This window comes from Loxodonta africana, chromosome 11 (genome assembly GCF_030014295.1).
Source record: "Loxodonta africana isolate mLoxAfr1 chromosome 11, mLoxAfr1.hap2, whole genome shotgun sequence".
Lineage (NCBI taxonomy): Eukaryota > Metazoa > Chordata > Mammalia > Proboscidea > Elephantidae > Loxodonta > Loxodonta africana.
The window spans coordinates 84,089,283-84,108,160 of NC_087352.1; the positions used below are offsets into that span (position 1 = coordinate 84,089,283).

Genomic DNA, 18,878 nt, shown 5'->3' on the forward strand with positions numbered 1-18,878 from the left:
AAATAACAGTATGGTCACCCTTGCTGGACAGGTTTCAGCAGAGCTTCTAGACTAAGATAGACTAGGAAGAAGGACCTGACAGTCTACTTCTGAAAAAATTAGCCGTTGAAAACGTTATGAATAGCAGCAGAACATTGATATAGTGCCGGAAGATGAGCCCCTCAAGTTGGAAGTCACTCAAAATCAACTGGGGAAGAGCTGCCTCCTCAAAGTGGAGTTGACCTTAATGATGTGGATGGAGTCAAGCTCTCAGCACCTTCATTTGCTGATGTGGCACAACTCAAGGTGAGAAGAAGCAGCCGCAAACATCCATTAGTAACAGGATCATGGAATGTATGAAGTATGAATCTAGGAAAATTGGAAGTCATCAAAAATGAGATAGAATTCATAAAGATTGTTATCCTAGGCATTAGTGAGCTAAAATGGACTGGTACTGGCCATTTTGAATCAGACAATCATATAGTCTGCCATGCTGGCAGTGACATATTGAAGAGGAATGGCATCAAGTTTGTCACAAAGAACATTTCAAGATCTATCCCAAAGTACAGCGCTGTCAGTGATAGGATAATATTCATACGCCCGCAAGGAATACCAGTTAATAGACTGTTATTCAAATTTACGCACCAACTGCTAATGCCAAAGATGAGGAAATTGAAGATTTTTGCCAACTTCTGCAGTCTGAAAATAATCAAACATGTAATCAGGATGCACTGATAATTACTGGTGATCGGAATGCAAAAGTTTCACATGAAAAAGAAAGATTGGTAGTTGGAAAATATGGCCTTGGTGATAGAAGTGACAGTGGAGATCTCATGATAGAATTTTGCAAGACCAACAACTTCTTCATTGCAAATACCTTTTCATCAGCATAAATGGTGACTATATGTGGACCTCACCGGATGGAAAACAAAAGCAACTACATCTGTGGAAAGAGATGATGGAAAAGCTCAATCTCATCAGTCAGAATAAGGGCAGGGGCTGACTGTGGAACAGACCATCAATTGCTCACGTGCAAGTTTAAGTTGAAGCTAAAGGAAATTAAATCAGGTCCACGAGAGCCAAAATCCGACCTTGATTATATCCCACCTGAATTTGGAGTCCATCTGAAGAACAGATTTGATGCATTGAACACTAATGACTGAAGACCAGACGAGTTGTGGGATGATATCAAGGACATCATACACAAAGAAAGCAAAAGGTCGTTAAAAAATCAGGAAAGAAAGAAAAGGCCAAAACGAATGTCTGAAGAGCCTCTAAAACTTGCTCTTAAATACAGAGTAGCTAAAGTGAATGGCAGACATAATGAAGTAAAAGAGCTGAACAGAAGAAGATTTCAAAGGGCAGCTCGAAAGACAAACTAAAATATTATGTGCAAAGACCTGGAGTTAGAAAACCGAATGAAAAGGACACACTTGGCATTTCTCGAGCTGAAAGAATTGAAGAAAAAATTCAAGCCTTGAGTTACAATATCGAACGATTCTGTGGTCAAGATATTGAATGAAGCAGGAAACGTCAAAAGCAGATGGAAGGAATAGAGAGTCACTGTACCAAAAAGAATTGACCCAAATGCAGCCATTTCAGGAGGTAGCATATGATCAAGAACTGATGGTACTGAAGGAAGGAATTCAAGCTGCCCCGAAGGTATCGGTAAAAAACAAGTCCCCAGGAATTGATGGAATACCAATTGAGATGTTTCAGCAAACGAATGTAGTGCTGGAAGCCCTCACTTGTCTATGGCAGGAAATTTGGAAGGCACACCTGGCCAACTGACTGGAAGAGATCCATATTTGTTCGCATTCCAAAGAAAGATGATCTAACAGAATGTGGAAATTATCGAACAATATCATTTATATCATGCACAAGTAAAATTTTGCTGAAGATAATTAAAAAATGTTTGCAGCAGTACATCAATGAGGGAACTGCCAGGAGTTCAAGCTGGTTTCAGAAGAGGATGTGCAATGAGGGCTATCAGTGCTGATGTCAGATGGATCTTGCCTGAAAGCAGAGATACCAGAAAGCTATTTACCTGTATTTTATTGACTGTGCAAAGGCATTCTGCTGTGTGGATCATAACAAATTACGGATAACATTGCAAAGAATGGGAGTTCCAGAACACTTAATTGTGCTCATGAGGAACCTGTACATAGACGAAGAGGCAGCTGTTTGAAAAGAACAAGGGGATATTGCATATTTTAAAATGAGGAAAGGCGTGCATCATTGTTGTATTTTTTCAGCATGTTTATTCAGTCTGTATGCTGAGCAAATAATCCGAGAAGCTGAGCTATATGAAGAAGAAGGGGGTATCAGGTTTGGAGGGAGACTCATTAAAAACCTGTGATATGCAGATGGCATAATTTTGCTTGGTGAAAGCAAAGAGAACTTGAAGCACTTACTGATGAAGATCAGAGACTACAGCCTTCAGTATGGATTGCACCTCAACATGAAACAAAAATCCTCACAACTAGACCAATAAGCAATATCACGATAAGTGAAAAAAGGATTCACGTTGTCAAGAATTTCATTTAACTTGGATTCACAATCAATGCTCTTGGCAGCAGCAATCAGGAAATCAAACAATGTATTACAGTGGGCTAATCTGCAAAAGACCTCTTTCAGGTGTTAAAAAGCAAAGACTTCACTTTGAGGACTAAAATAATCTGCAAAAGACCTCTTTCAGGTGTTAAAAAGCGAAGACTTCACTTTGAGGACTAAAATGCGCCTGACCCAAGCCATGACATTTTCAATCGATTCATATGCATGCGAGAGCTGGACATTGACTAAGGAAAACTGAAGAATTGATGTCTTTGAATTATGGCGTTGGTGAAGAATATTGAATATACCCTGCACTGATAGAAGAACGAATGAGTCTGTCTTGGAAGGAATACAGCCAGAGTGCTCCTTAGAAGAGGATGACTTGTCTCATGTACTTTGGACATGATATCAGGAGGGATCAGCACCTGGAGAGGGACATCATGTTTTGTAAAGTAGAGGGTCAGTGGAATAGAGGAAGACCCTCAATGAGATGGTTTGATACAGTGGCTGCAACAATGGGCTCAAACATAACAACGATTGTGAGGATGGCGCAGAACTGGGCAGTGTTTTGTTCTGTTGTACATAGGGTCACTATGAGTCGAAACCCACTCGATGGCACCTAACAACAGCAACAACAACAACAACAAGGGACCATATGGGATTCAAATGTGCCAGCAGCCCCTTCACAGTTTACCAGTACTGTTGAGTACAAATCAGAACAGTTACAAGAATTGAAGAGTCTCAGATCTCGCAAGGAGGAAAACTTACACATAATAATAATAACAAAATAAACCAACAGAAAAGGACATTTGATAGTACACTAAATCTTTTATCTGTAAAAAACTTTGGAAAGATGACTTGTGATTCTGTTGACTTGTTTCTTACCCTATTTTCTTCCAAAAAAGGCTACAGTTTTTAAAATGAACATTTCAATATGTTTATTTGGATATTAATTATTAAAGGCAGTGGTCCAATGTTTTTTTTTTTTTATAGAACAGATCATGAATTGCATGTAGTATCATGTTAACTTAAGCTAATGGTTAATGATTTTTTTAAAGGTGGAATGTCATAAGCCATATCTGTTTTTGCTTTCAGTTATATTTTATGTTATCATTCATTGGCTTTGTTTGTTTCTAAAATGAGACTAACATAAAAGGAATCTCAGCAAAGATCTCTTAAGTCCTAAGAAGTGTCAGTGGGACACCCTGCCAACTTCTTGCGGTAGATTAAAAAGTTAGGTAGATAGCTGCTGTGAAGTCTACTTCAGCTCATGCTGACCCCTATGTACAACAGAAGGAAAATTGCCTGGTCCTTGATCATCCTCATGATTACTGGCATGTTTGAGTCCATTCTTTTTGACTGTTGTGCCAACCTGTCTCATGGAGGGTTGGCCTCATACGTGTTGACTCTCTACTCTATTAAACGGGGTGTCTTCCTCTAGTAATTGATCCCTCATAATAACTTATCCAAAGCAAAGGACTCAGACAGTGTTCTGTTGTGATCCATAAAAGTTTTATCAGCTAATTTTCAGAAGTAGTTTGCCAGACCTTTTTTCCTAATCAGTCTTAGTCTGGAAGTTCCACTGAAACCTGTCCACTATGCGTGACCCTGCTGGTATTTGGAAAACTGGTGGCATAGCTTCCAATATCATAGCAACACTCAAGCTACCACACTATGACAAACTGACAGGCAAATGGTGAATTAAAAAGTGAGCTAGTTGGATATTTCTTTCTAGTTTTTTTCTATCTTTGGCATTATCTGCCACCATTTAGGTAAGTGGGAATATGGATAAAAGACAAAACCTGTGTGTGAAAATAGCGAGAAAAGCTTACCCATTCTATACCCATTTTAAAACCAAGACAGCAAGCTCACCTCCAGGAATGGCTCCACTGACCCAGATGCCTGACAAGCGCTGGGATATCTCGCTTTCTTATGCCCACAGTCAGCCCTGAGTCCTCTAGATTCTAATTCCTTAGTGGCTCCCAGACCTGTTATTTCCTTTCTGATGTTGACTTAGTTTGCACACTCATCACTTCTTTTCTGGACAACATGGTAGCCTCCAGACTAGTCTCCCTGCTTCCAGTCTAGTTTCTGTCCATTCCACCCTCTCAGCTGCCAATGGAGCATCTTTCTAAAATATAATCAGATCAGTCAGTCTCCGCATTTAAGATCCTTCAGTGACTCCTTTTAGAGTTGAGGTTGACATTTGAACACGTAGTTCATAGTAGATCCTTTGTGATATATCGGCTTTTCCAGGCACATCTCTGCCTCTGATCCCCTTCCTTTCCACTCTATTCAGCGTTCCTTATTTTGAGTAGCACAGAAGTACTTGTGCTTCCTTGAAGGCATCAAGTTGTATTATGCATCTGTGCCTTCACACTTCTTTGCTCACAGAGCTATTTTCTACTTGTCTTTGGTGTTACCCATCCTTCAAAACATAGCCCAGGCTGCTCTTTGGGTAATTTTTCCTGACCCGCCCGTCTGATTTAGATGCCCTTCTCTGAGTTCTTATCCCTCTCTCGGACGTCATTGATTTACTAATCTGTCTCTCTCCCTGCACGCACTAGTGCTTACCAGCCCTTTTCATGTCATGGCACACATTGAAAATGGTAAGTTTTGGGTGGCACACTTGGGTAAATGGAAAAAAAAAAACTGCTCAAGGCCAGCCAGGGGAATAGGCCTGCAGTTACTAGTGTGTCTGAGCTACCCCTGGCCACTTTGAAGGTGGAAAGGATCAGTATCTCCAAACACCTGAACCTACTTTTTTTTTTTTCCAATTTTTAAAAAATTTATTGTGCTTTAAGTAAAAGTTTACAAATTAAGTCAGTCTCTCATACAAAAACTTACACACACCTTGCTATGTGCTCCTAACTGCTCTCCCCCAATGAGACAACACATTCCTCCTCTCTACCCTGTATTCCCCGTGTCCATTCAACCAGCTCCTGACCCCCTCTGCCTTCTCATCTCGCCTCCAGACAGGAGTCGCCCACATAGTCTTATGTGTCTGTTCAAGCCAAGAAGTATACTGCTCACGAGTATCATTTTGTGTCTTATAGTCCAGTCCAATCCCTGTCTGAAGAGTTGGCTTTGGGAATGGTTCTAGTCTTGGGCTAACAAAGGGTCTGGGGACCATGACCTCTGGGGTCCCTGTAGTCTCAGACAGACCATTAAGTCTTGTCTTTTTTATGAGAATTTGAGGTCTGCATCTCACTATTGCCCTGCTCCATCAGGGATTCTCTGTTGTGTTCCCTGTCGGGGCAGTCATCGGTGGTAGCTGGACTCTATCTAGCTCTTCTGGTCTCAGGCTGATGTAGTCTCTGGTTTTTGTGGTCCTTTCTGTCTGTTGGGCTCATCTTTACCTTATGCCTTTGGTGTTCTTCATTCTCCTTTGTTCCAGGTGGGATGAGACAAATTGATGCATCTTAGATGGCCGCTTGCTAGCGTTTAGGACCCCAGATGCCACTCACCAAAGTGGGATACGGAACATTTTCTTAATACATTTTGTTATGCCAGTTGACCCAGATGTCCCCTGAAACCATGGTCCCCAAACCCCTGTCCCTGCTGCCCTGCTTTTGAAGTGTTCGGTTGGATTCAGGAAATGTCTTTGCTTTTGGTTTAGTCCGGTTGTGCTCACCTCCCCTGTATTGTGCATTGTCCTTCCCTTCACCTAAAATAGTTCTTGTGTGCTGTCTAATTAGGGAATATCTGTCTCCCTCCCCCCATCCTCGTTGCCATCAAAGAATATTTTCTTCTGTGTTTAAACTTTTTCCTGAGTGGTCTCATACAATATTCGTCCTTTTGCAACTGGCTCATTTCACTCAGCATAATTCCTTCCAGATTACTCCATGTTATGAGATGTTTCACAGATTCATCATCGTTCTTAATTGTTCCGTAGTATTCCATTCTGTGATTGTACCATAATTTATTTATTTATCCATGCATCCATTGATGGGCATCTTGGTTGCTTCCATCTTTTTGCTATTGTAAGCAGTGCTGCAGTAAACATGGGTGTGCATGTATCTATTCACGTGAAGGCTTTTATTTCTCAAATACATATTCCAAGGAGTGGGATTGTAGGATCGTATGATACTGAACTCAGTTTTGACTCACCATTTGAGAGGTTCTGGAGAAGAAGGCAAGCACCTTGAAGGCCAAAAAAAAAAAAAAAAAACCTGTTGAATCAAGTCGATTCTGACTCATAACGACCCTATAGGACAGAGTAGAAGTGCTCCACAGGGTTTCCAAGGACCGCCTGGTGGATTCAAACTGTGGACCTTTTGGTTAGCAGCCAAATTCTTAACCACTGCACCACTAGGCTCCTACCTGGAGGACAGTGACAAGGTTTTCTTAGACTTTGTACGTCCAGGGCCTAGTCAGTGTTTGTTCACCGAAGTTGTGGCCAGGTAGCCATAGTAATTCAATTTGAACTTAAATAACTTTAAAGTAGGAGTATATTTATAAATAGTCAATATGAAAGTAGGAGTGCAAAGTTACATTCTTTTAGTACTTCTAGTTCTTTTATAAAATTTCACGTTAAAGACAAAGAGGGACTAAGTGGAAGAAGGAAAGTTGGATTGGATTCTGATTTGAGAAGGAGAAACTTTTTGTTTGGTTCCAAAATGTGCGTGTGTGTGTGTGTGTGTGTGTGTGTGTGTGTGTTTATCCTCTCCCAAGGCTAATTTCCCCACAGTCAGCATCCTCCAGGAAGGAATTTCATTGTAGATAAAGAATAGTAATAAGTTCACATTTGGCATGTTCTCCTTGATAATAGTGATATTTCTTTCTGGTCTTCAAGGATGCTGATAGACCTGTAGATCAATCAAGCAACACTACTGAAATTCTGAACTTAAGCAGAGTGATTTTGTTTCATATAAAGAGAATTCTTTCTGTCTGAGAATTTTTATAGACGAAGGAAAGAACAAGTACTTGGAAAGCTTTGTCTTTTTCCCCTTTTTTCTGTAAAGCAACTTAATAACTTTCAGAGAATAGAGTGGTTAGAAAATAAACATTGCAGAAAAAGAGAAAAGAACACATTTTCAACCCTTGAGTACAGGAGCTCTTTGGACCTAGTTGTGCCAGGCCTGGTCCCTACCTGGTGCTGGCCCCAGGTGATGCTCCCACAGTGCCTGATGGCCCTTCCTGGTCTGGCAAGGCCACACACAGGATGCTCAGCCTTGCCACCCTACCAATTGCTTTTCTTTGTTTACGTTTTCTTGACAGGAGAACAAAATGAGGTAGCTGACCAGCAGGCAGGTGTGGGACAGACAGCTGTGTAGCCTGGTAAGGCAGCGCTCCTTCATCTGTGCCTGCTTGCCGTTTTATAACAGTGTCAGACTCACTTTCCCTAAATCTGTTCTCATCTTGCACGAATTCAAGTTAGAATGCATATCTAGAGCCCAGAAAGCACAAAATAGTGATCCCGCCCTTTGGTTTTTGAAAACCAGGAAAGCTTTCTGCTCCTTGTTGACTCTTTGCAGCCTGAAGATAATTTTTCCTCAGTTCTTAAAAAGGTGTAAAGATAAATCAGTGAATAAGATTTGAACACACTGGTAGGGGAGGGGCGCTTTTAGACATGGTTTGCTTTAAACAGACGGTAAATGAGTTTCGTTTTAAGCATGGGACTTCCAAGTATGCCTGTCAGCCTTAGAAGGCTTGTGTGTACATGTATGGACTTTACCAACAGCGTTAGACAATTATTCTTTGGCGTCATAGGGTTGTCAACTGGAGGTGCATCATTTGTGGTGCTTTTGGGGGATTTGGGTGAGTTTATTTGCATAAACTGTTTCCTTATTCAGCATAGAGTTCCTGAATATAAGACGTCAAGCTAAAATGCTCTATTTTTTTTTTTTTTTTTAATTTTCAGAAGATATTTATGGAAGAAAGAAATTTGGCAGCTTTCTAAAAATAACAAAAAATATTTTATTTTTACTAGTCTGCTAGCAATGTAGTGTTGGGACCACTTTTTCTTGAACATTCATTTTTCATAGTTTTGAGTAATTAAGATCCAGGAGGTCATGGCCTTCACAATGGAGCCAAGACTTTCTCTCTCTTTTTTTTTTAAAAAAGCAGTATGTGTTATTTAGCCAGTAGTGCCTTGAACTCTTTGGCCCTGTTTTGGTTCTGTATGTATTTTTTTGTCAGTAGCTTCTTGAACATACTGGCACTACGTTGGTGATTTAAGATTAATTCATACCATGGTGGTTTAATTTGGTGCAAAGCTGGCTATGACCGGAGAACAAACTGTTAGGCAATGGTCCAGTTTTAAGTTTGCGTGTGCATATATGTGGAGTATTTTGGGTTCATTCATCTTTTGCCCATTGAAGTTGTTAAGTAATATTCTTGCATTCAGATTTACATCATCCTCAGCATCTTATGTTTCTGCCACTTATAAAAACCAACTCTGGTTTTTAAGGTAAGGGCTTTATGATTGGACTTCACCAGGAAAAGCCTCATTTATATCTCCTGCAAGAAGAACAGAGGGCCTGCACTGTGTACATGCTGCCAAAGTTTTTATAGTAATACTTTGTATCTAGGCTCTGGCTCTTACCATTAAATGTGCTTTTTATAGAGTACCAAGTTATAAATGTAGTGCAGCTACGGCATATTAATCTTACTGCAGAGATTTAATGAGGCAGTTGTTTTGCGATGGACACTATTGGGAGCAGAGAGCGACAGAGTTTTACTTTACCACTGAGCTGCAGAAATATCCCTTGCCTGGTAATAATTATAACCACATGATCTCTTAGTTTTTCTTTCTTTTGCCAGTGCTTTTCCATGCAAAAGTGACTTGGAAGGAGGTCCGTTCCTAGGCAGTGAAATGGATTGGAAATTGGGCTGTTTTCTCAGTAGTTTGACATTTTAGCTTTGATCAGCCATGAGATCCTTGTTGTACAGAGAGAAATATGTAAGATGAGTTTCAAGAATACAGATAGTCTTTGCCAGTCCACTGAGATGGCTTTTAGATATTCATTACTTTTACTTGACTTTTATATAGGTTATAAAAAGTAAATGTGGTGAAACCTCATTTCTACATGGACAGAATAGAATTTCTGCTGGTTGGCCTTAAACTGATCCCACACTTGAAATTAATTGAAGTCCATAGGTTTATTGCCTCCAACACTTTTAAGCCAGTGCAATTTTTTATTTTCCCCAAAGTCGTAATTTTATTAAACCAAGTTATAGCAATAACAATCTTTATGAAGAGGAGGATGAGAAGAAGGAAAGAACCACCTGCCAGAGAACATAATAAGGGGAAAATCATGCTGCTTTTCAAGTTTCCATTGATAAATAATGTTAACAAATTTGGAAACAGCTGCCATTTATTTTATTTTTTGTGATAATTGTGCCTTTTTTCTAAAACTAAGTGTTTTATCCAGCTCAGGACAGTATAAATCCAGTGTTCCATAGCACCCTTTTGAAGGGAGGAGGTGGCAAGTGGGTTGTGCAGGTGAGAGTATCTGGGATGGATCCAATGTGGTTGGTTGGGTGGCACCATTTAGGGCAGAGGAGAGAGAACAGTGCCCATAGCTGTGATGAGCTTTGTAGCTGAAGTGCAGGGTTATAAGGATATTTTAAAGATCGTTCTTTGGATGGGTTTATAGCACAACACTGGAGTTGGAAAAACAGTTGTCCTTGGTGCAGCAGTGTTTGGTGGGGAGGGCGTTACTTAGAGGGATGGACGTTATATTTATAACCTCATAGGTTGAAGTCAGAGGTTTGAATAGCTAGCAGAGTTATACAGTCATTTTTTTTATGGTTGACTCTCAAAGGAGTTTATAAAAACTACGTAACTAAGGCCATGTGCCACTACTGAAGTGTAGCCACCTGTGGGGGAAAAATGGTTGACAAAGGAAGCTTTCTAAAAAATCTTCCTACATCAACTGACATTAGGAATGGAAACCTGTAATGCAAAGAAACAAATATTTTGAGTGGCCAAAAAAGAGCTTTTTCATGAAAGTGGAGGTTGGAAAAATCTACTTAGAAGGAGAGTGACTTGAGATTCCAGTACTCATCACACCATGGCATCCTAGCCTATAATCGAACCCATCTCCCAGAGGGTCCCTCTTAAGTGTTGACCTAAAAACAAATTCGCCAGTTGGCTGGAGCATGCATCCTAAAGTTGCCGCAGAAGTGAATAAGCCTGACTGACTTCAGTCCCTGAAGGGTTCTATCTGTAAATGCAGAAGTGGAAGCAAAAACATTTTTTATTAGTCTTAAAATGACCCTCATTTTCATAACTAGTCGCAGTGTAAGAAGCATGGGCTGGAGTCATTCTTTAGCTTTTAAGAGCTAAAGCATCAGACGTTCTTATTTGTTTGGTATTTTCGATATTGGATTCTTGTAAAGTGCCCATATTCTTGAATAATAAGGAAGGCAAGTATTTACCATTTTCCTCTGCATACTAAAAGTATTCAGAGTGTCTCCTTATTTAAAACAAACAGGTCTGCAAACTCGATGTGTAGCATTTAAATAATCGTATTAAAATTCAGACCTAGCACCCACATTTCCCTGAGTGCTGTCAGCTTTATGAGAAACTGGGAACTCATGCTAAACAGCTAATATATTCAGTGTGTGCATGCTGCCTTCCAACAAGTGTTGAATGGTGTCAGGGTCAGTTTGCCGTAGTTGGTACTGTTACTGGTGCTCCTGAATTGCTCTCCAGTTTGGCAGTATTTTACTACTTGGTTTTAGTTTGTTGGTGATCTTTGGAACGTTACCCAAACAGAAAACTCAACTGTGGTGGGTCATATATAGTGTCAGTTTTGGAAAACGTTGCCACATAAAAAAAAAAAAAATAGGTGCTTTTAATTTGGAGGTATCTGGTCTACTCCTGTTATAGAAAAAATAACCAGTAAAGAATTTTTTAATGTAATTTTTTTCTCCCACCTCTTCCCATCATCACCAGATAATATTTACTAAGCGCTCACCTGGACATGGCACTGTGCTGGGCAAAGTACAAGACAAACAAAAAAGGTCTTGGGATTACTCCCCCAGGAATGAACAGTCTAAACCCCAGTGTATTTAAATGGGCACTGGGTAGAGTGTTGAGATAATAATTTTCCAGACAGCAAATCAACCGAAATTACCAATTTACTTAAACAGTATGTTCTTTAAGAAAACAAACAAGCAAAACTACTTACTCTTTGAGATGGGAATTCTGTTTTTGTTTTTCCACAACCTCGAGCTATTATTATGTATCTTGAAACGTAAGTTGCTTTTGGCATATGAATCATTTGAAGGGTCGTGATAGAGTTAATTTTATTGCAGATGTAAAGAAAGGCTTTGGAGCAACTGCCGGAAAAAAGGAGTTAAGTGGGCTGTACAATTCTTTAGCAGCCTGTTATGGGCCAGGTAGCAGGGAACACTTTCGGACAATGGGGACGTCCTGTGGTGGCGTTTACTTTTCCAAGAAATATGTGAATTATTTTATTTCTGTGGATGTGTGATTGTAACATTTCAAATATTTAATCTGCTCATATAAAAAATTAAGTCATTGATATTATTATCCTACTTTTCCCCAAGTATACATGTGCACTCTCTCTCTCCTTCCCTCTTCCTCTCTTTTTCCATCCCTTCTTTCTTTCCTCCCTCCCTTCTCCCTCTCCCCTCTTATTGCTTTCCTGCAAAGAGGAGTGATAACACCAGAATTTTGGGAGGTGTTTCTATAAACTGAATAAACGCCCCCTCCCCCCCCCCAAAAGTTGCCATTGAGTCGATTCCAACTCCTAGTGACACTATAGGACACAGTAGAACTGCCCCATAAGGTTTCCAAGGAGCGGCTGGTGGATTCGAACTTCTCGTTAGCAGCCAAATGCTTAACCACTTTGATGCCAGGGAAGCGTAAAAGGGGAGCATAAAAGTAAAAAAAGTAGAGCATAAATAATCAACAAGTCGGAGCTTCTAGTAAAACCATTTTGTGGGCTTTATTCTTTTATTCCCCCTTGTTGTCTGTGAATCATTCCTAGGGTTAAAATGAAATGACTATTAGTTTTCACAATACTTAACTTTTCAACATTGATAATGTCAACTCAAGTTGTGGTTAATTGCTCTTCATGTTCTTTGTTGCTTTTCTTGATCATTTTGAAAACAAGAGACATACCAATATATTTACACTTGAGTTTGTGTTTGAAACAATGTTTTACTGTGTGTTAGGGCTAATTTTGCTATTGCTGTCTAACAAATAATAGGGTTACTGTGTGTTTTGACCAGTTTATAAGTAAAGGTCAATTTCATGCCTATGGTAATTAGCTTAGTTTATTCTAGACTTTTGGCTAATTCTGGTAATTTCCCGTGAAAGAGTATATTTAACAGAAAAGGAATCCATTCTTAAGCACAGTGGTTTTTTTCCTTTGCGTTGGCGACTGTTTAATTTTCAAAGTGATTTATCTCTCCTTTTTAAGCAAAAGCCCGTAGCAGGCTGTGAAAAAAATGACAAAGTTAAAACGTTAAGGGTGGAGCAGGAGGTGGGAAAGGGCTGCATGGTGGAGGAGAAAAGGAGAAACTCCTTCAGTGATCACAAACCAAAGATTTTAGGGAAGACTCTTGATCCTTCTGTAATAAAATCAGCAGCCAAGCTCTCCTGTTGCAGTTTCAAGGAACAGGGTGTTTCTGTTTCTGGTAGCAAGAAGAATAAATGTTACTTTAAAAGAACCTGTCTTTAAACCCTATACTTACAGTCTTGATTTTCTTTCAGACCCCAACTGTAAACTTGAAGACAAGACTGAAGATGGAGAGGGGGCAATAGATTGTAAGAAGAGGCCAGAAGACGGGGAGGAGTTGGAAGACGAAGCTGTGCACAGCTGTGACAGCTGCCTCCAGGTGTTTGAATCACTGAGCGATATCACAGAACACAAGATTAATCAATGTCAGCTGACAGGTAAACAATGCTTATCACTTCTTGCCTTCCCATACTGTTCTATTTCTGATTTTTTCAGTTGGCCCCTTTATGTTTTTCTCTTCCAATTGTTTTACTCCCACACTTGGAGACCTAGGTAAGTCTAGAGGTGTTTTTGAAAGAGCACTAAGTGGTGGTTTGTGGCAAACTCGGTGTCGCAGTTCTTTTTAGATTTTGAATTGGATCTAGATTTAATAGCTTATGGGTATATTTTTACTGTCTTAATACAGCAGTGCCCTGTAGTTGCAGAGCCTAACATTGGATGACTAAAATAAAGTAAAACAGAAACCTTTTTTTACTGTTTTCTCCCAAAGAAATGTATCATGTATTAGTTTATTTCAACTTAAATATCAGCTCTGGAAGGACACTCTGCCAGAATTAGATATCTTTTTTCTATCCCACAAAAATGCTCTCGAATATTACAGTTCTCAGTGTGTATGTTCACTTTGCCATATCCCTCATTAAACTGAAAGCTCATAGGTGGCAGGAACTAGTTTTTTCCACCATTGTATTAACTGAGGCCAGCACAGTGCTTGGCCAATAGTAAGTGCTCACTAAGGAAAGGAAGTCTTTTTGCTATACAGTTCATGGGGTGAATCAGATTAAAAATGACATGTTACAAAACATAACGTGTTCCATTTAGTGACTGAACCAAAACTCGAACCCAGTCTGCCAAATTTCTATCCTCTTTAAAAAATAGAGCCTACAAGAAAATACTAGATGGGCTGTGTGGGACATTTTATATTATGCATATAAAATGTATATATATAACTCAGTATTTATAAGTATAAATAATAGATTTATATATATAAAGATATATATTTATTTATGTTTACATATAAATATATTTATGTTTTTGATATGTATTATTTTTCTCTTACTCTTTGAATAAGTAGGTCTTTGAACTTTTTGCTCAATAGTGGGTCTGCTATGTATGCGTCTGTGTGTATCTGTCTTTTTCTGTTATTTTTCTAGTATAAATCTTTGTTCGTTTAACCATGTGCAGGAAGTATATATACTACACAAGTGGTTCTCCAACTGCTTTCCATAGACTATTGATACTTTTGTAAGATTTTAATGGGTTTTCCATTTTAATGAGGTTTCCTGAACAGGTGATTGAGGAAATGTTGGATTAAAGCCAGTTAAATAGACTTTCTTAGTAAAGTGTGCTGAGGATCTAAAGAAGGGATTGCAGTAAGCAAGTTTATTAGGCCGTAAAACATTTTTTTTCCTCAAAAAAGCCGTTATCTTTTTTTGGAACTTAAGTTTGGGAATTGATGATGCCTGTATAAACATTGTTCTTATACCCTTTTTTGTAGTTTTTAGAATTTTGACTCTTATTTTGATATAATTCCAAACATATAGAAAAATTTGGAGAATAATACAAGAAACTCCCATATGCCATTTACCAGATTCACCAGCTTTTTACATTTTCTCCATTTGCTTTATCATTCATTCTGTCCATTTTTTCCTTAATCATTTGAGAGAAGATTTGAGACATTGTTCCCCTCTAAACCCAAACCCAAACCCACTGCCTTCGAGTCTGTTCTGACTCTTAGCAACTCTATAGCAGAGTAGAACTACCTCATAGGGTTCCCAGAGCTGTGAATTTTTACGGAAACAGACTGCCACATCTTTCTCTTGCAGAGAGGATGGTTGATTTGAACTGCCGATGTTTTTGTTAGCAGCTGAGCACTTTAGCCACTGTGCCACCAGGGCTCCTCTGCTCCCCTCTAAATATATCATATATTTCCTAAGAACAAGTTCATTATCCTCCATGACCACAGTAATCAAAGCCAGGAAATTTAACATTGATAGAATACTGCTGTTACCTATTTTCTTCTTGTAAAAAGTATTTTCCCTTGTAAATAGTAAATTACTGTTTATAACTAATAACTGTTTTCCCCTTATAAATAATAAGTAATTTGTGGGAAAATACTTTGGCACTATATAAATGTCCTCATCCTTATTATTCATTCATTTATTTATTCATATCGCCATGGACTTTTGGATTTTTATTCTATTTAATGGATCATAATTGATTCCTTTGTTCGATGCCCAAATTGTCCCATAATTAGCCAACTGGAATCACTTCACACTGGATCCTGTGTTTATTTAATATGCCTGCATCATCGTTTGAGGACTTTCTTAGTTTCTGTTGCAACCACATGCTCCAGGCTCATCGTGTTCTTTTCCTGTCTCAGTCCTGCAGTCAGCATTTTTTTTTTTTTTTTTTTTTACTGACTCCTGGTTCCTTTAAGAGGGCAAAGGTATTTAGAAACCAAGATATGGGTCCTGTGTGTGCTCATTGCTGCAGGTATATCATTGTTTCTAGACTCTCTCAATAGACAGAATTAGGGAATGTATATTTAATACAATATATATGATAAATGTGGAAACCCTGGTGGCGTAGTGGTTAAGTGCTACGGCTGCTAACCAAAGGGTTGGCTGTTCCAATCTGCCAGGCGCTCCTTGGAAACTCTGTGGGGCAATTCTGCTCTGTCCTGTAGGGTTGCTATGAATCAGAATCGACTTGATGGCACTGGGTTTGGTTTTGGTTTTTGGTATATGGTAAGTATATATGCTATATGTAATATAATTCATAAAAATACCTATATACAAATATATGCGTGTACACTTATTTTTCTCTAACTGCCTAATAAAAATGGGTGTTCGTACCAGTACCTCCATTTCAATCCAGAACCTCAGGTACTTTCTAGTCTTTCCTTTCCATATTTTTTACCACCTTCTTTAACAGTGAGAGGCATGACTTCCGTCATCCTCAATATGTTTACTCATTTGTTTGAGCCTAGAATACATAGTAAATAGTTTGAAAATTGCTAACTTATACAATCATGGTAAGCAAACCAACAACCTAGAGTATAATACTTGTTTATAATTATTTTTTAGTGTAACATTTACATAGAGTGAAATTCATACATTGTAAGTTTTCAGTTTGATGACTTAAAAAAAAATGCATGTACCTATGTAACTCACACCCCTTTTAAGCTATAGATAATTTCCAGTATCCTACAAAGTTCCCTCATACCTTTTACTGATCAATAATACTTCTCCAGAAGTAGCAGATTTAAAATTTTTAGCCATAGAACATTTCCTTTTCTAGAAATGGTTATGAATGGGCTCATATAGCATGTATTCCTTTTCTGTGGCCAGCTTCTTTTGCTCACCATAATTTCTGTGAGATTCATTTATGTTGTTGTTAAGTATTTGTTCCTGAAGTTTATTTGATGAACAGTTTGTATGAAGAAAGGGAATTACGGTTTAGTGTACTAAAGCATTTACTATAGCATAGCATTGGTAGAAAATGAAATACAATGTGTTGATTTGCAAAATAACAGAAAATGGACGTATTCTCTTGGTCTGACACCTATGTGGTTGCTTGGGGTAGTTCTCTTGTGAGAGTGCCATAGAAGCCCTGCTCTGGGATTCTTCCCGTCCTGTAACTGTGTGCTTTCTTGTTCCTTCAGATCTCTTCCTTTGGGAATTTTCATCCCCAAGGGTGAGGCACTCTCCTTGTAGAGCGTACGTATATGAAAACTGATTAAAAGTCTTGAAACCTTGTACAGCCTTGCCAACTGAGCCTAGACCAGGTGAGGCCTTAGGAGATGAAGGTCAAATATGGAGCATGATGACCAATTCTAGACTAGATTTGAGAGTCAGCCTGAGGACTGAGAATGTTCTTGATCAAACTATGTGTAGATATTGTATGCTGGACAGAACTCAAAGACAGTGATCCAGCAGAGCACAGAGTGTTTTAGGGTGTCACACACACAATTCATGGAGCCCATCATGGCAAGAATGTTCTGGAACGTGGGTGCTGTTTTGGGCAAGTATCTTTCACCTAGGAAAGAATGAAGCAGTTCCTAATGGTAGGAAGGGAGAAGGCGATAGTTACACAGATAAGTTCTCTACTTCTTTGTCTCATGGTACAGTTTTCCTCTAGTTTATACTTCAACATATGTAAATAAGTTTTGTATTATCCCTGGATGAGGGAATGTAGGAAAGGTGAAAGAAAAAATTAATCCCGCTGTTCAATTGTAGCAGTAGATGGAAACCACCTGTCTTGCCCCAGCTCTGCTCCCTTCTTCCTGGAGGCTGGAAAGGGAGGGAAATCAACATTCTAATGCTGTTGGGACTCTGGTGCAGAAGACAGATTATCAAAATACAGATTTAAAGAAGGAAAAGCACAGAAAACCTCTCATTTTACTAATCCACAAACCCTATCATTTCTTGCCAATTCCCTCAGGGGGTGGGGAGGGCTGGAAGCCAGAGGGGTCTCATCACACTTCTCAACAAAGATTTAATAGCAGGGTGCTATGGGGAAGGCCGAGATTATGGAGAGTTTATTATGCTTATAAAACGGAGTAAGAACTAGCATTGTAAATCATCAAGACTAAGCTACACTTAACAGGATAAATGTGTAAAGTGCATTTGGTAATACCGTATGCTTGTTCTGAGGCATTTTTCTCTTCTCCTACTAATTTGCAAACTTGAGTTGTCTGTTAAGTGTTCTTTCACATCATTAATGTGAATTGCCTGGGCGTAAGTGCAGGAAAAACTAAACAGCATTGTATTAGCTCTTAACCCGCCGGTCCGCATACTACTGGTAAGATGAGTAGGTAGAAATAGGTGTGGCAGCTAATAAGCTGCTGTAGTTTTGGGGAACATGTTTATAAACCAGATTTATAAAGCTCTAGCCAGATTTGTGGGTTCTTTACAAAAATATTATTACCGTATAGGTTCACATTTTTTTGAGGAAAGTGAACTGAAATTGATGAGTGCATGCTGTACATCAGTATAGCGTGCTCACTTAATTTGTTTTTAACAGTCATGAGACTTCCTGTGCGCTCCACGTGCATTTTGTGAACTGAAGACTTTTGGACATCTGGATTTCTTTTTGCTTGTATGTTTTGCTTTGTGCTAAATAATTAAAAAAAAAAAACAAAAAACATACATTTGTTCTCTGGTCGTGGCAAATTAAAGACTGGTTGGTTCCACATGACCATCAAGCATCCTGACATTTCCACTGGCAATGTGGATAAGAGAAATGAGAGTTTTACAGAGAGAAGCGTTGTTTCATAGAAGCATGTTGAAACTGTTCTTAGACCATCTTTGTGCTCTTTTTCTTTTCAGGTCATTGGTTGAATAAATTGCATGAAATAAATGTGGTATTGTTAACTTTTTAGTTTCTGTTAGGTATTAGGCATTGTACTTTTTATTTACATATTTCTACATTAATAAATTATACATAATTTGTTTTTAATCATTTACAAGTGATGAGTTATATATTTAAATATTAATCAGGCTTAAGTCACTATAAATCTTGCCATTTTAATCAACTCCTTGTTTTCTATCCAAAATCTTTCCTTAGTTTTTAGCTTACCTCATTCTCCTGATCTCCGTAACCATTAAGTGTTCAGTTTCCTGGCCA

General features: G+C 38.8%; 1 protein-coding gene across 6 annotated transcripts in view; it reads left to right on the forward strand.

Moving 5' to 3' along the window:
• Window positions 1-18,878, forward strand: part of ZNF521 (zinc finger protein 521) — a 297,172-nt gene that overhangs the window by 22,412 nt on the left and 255,882 nt on the right. For all 6 annotated transcript variants that reach the window (XM_064294636.1, XM_064294637.1, XM_064294633.1 and 3 more), the window contains one exon: window positions 13,226-13,408. Coding sequence is in view for 4 of the 6 variants with exons in the window: in XM_064294633.1 (XP_064150703.1) it covers window positions 13,226-13,408 (183 nt within the window). In the remaining 2 variants the exon portion in view is untranslated. The remainder of the gene's footprint in view (window positions 1-13,225; window positions 13,409-18,878) is intronic.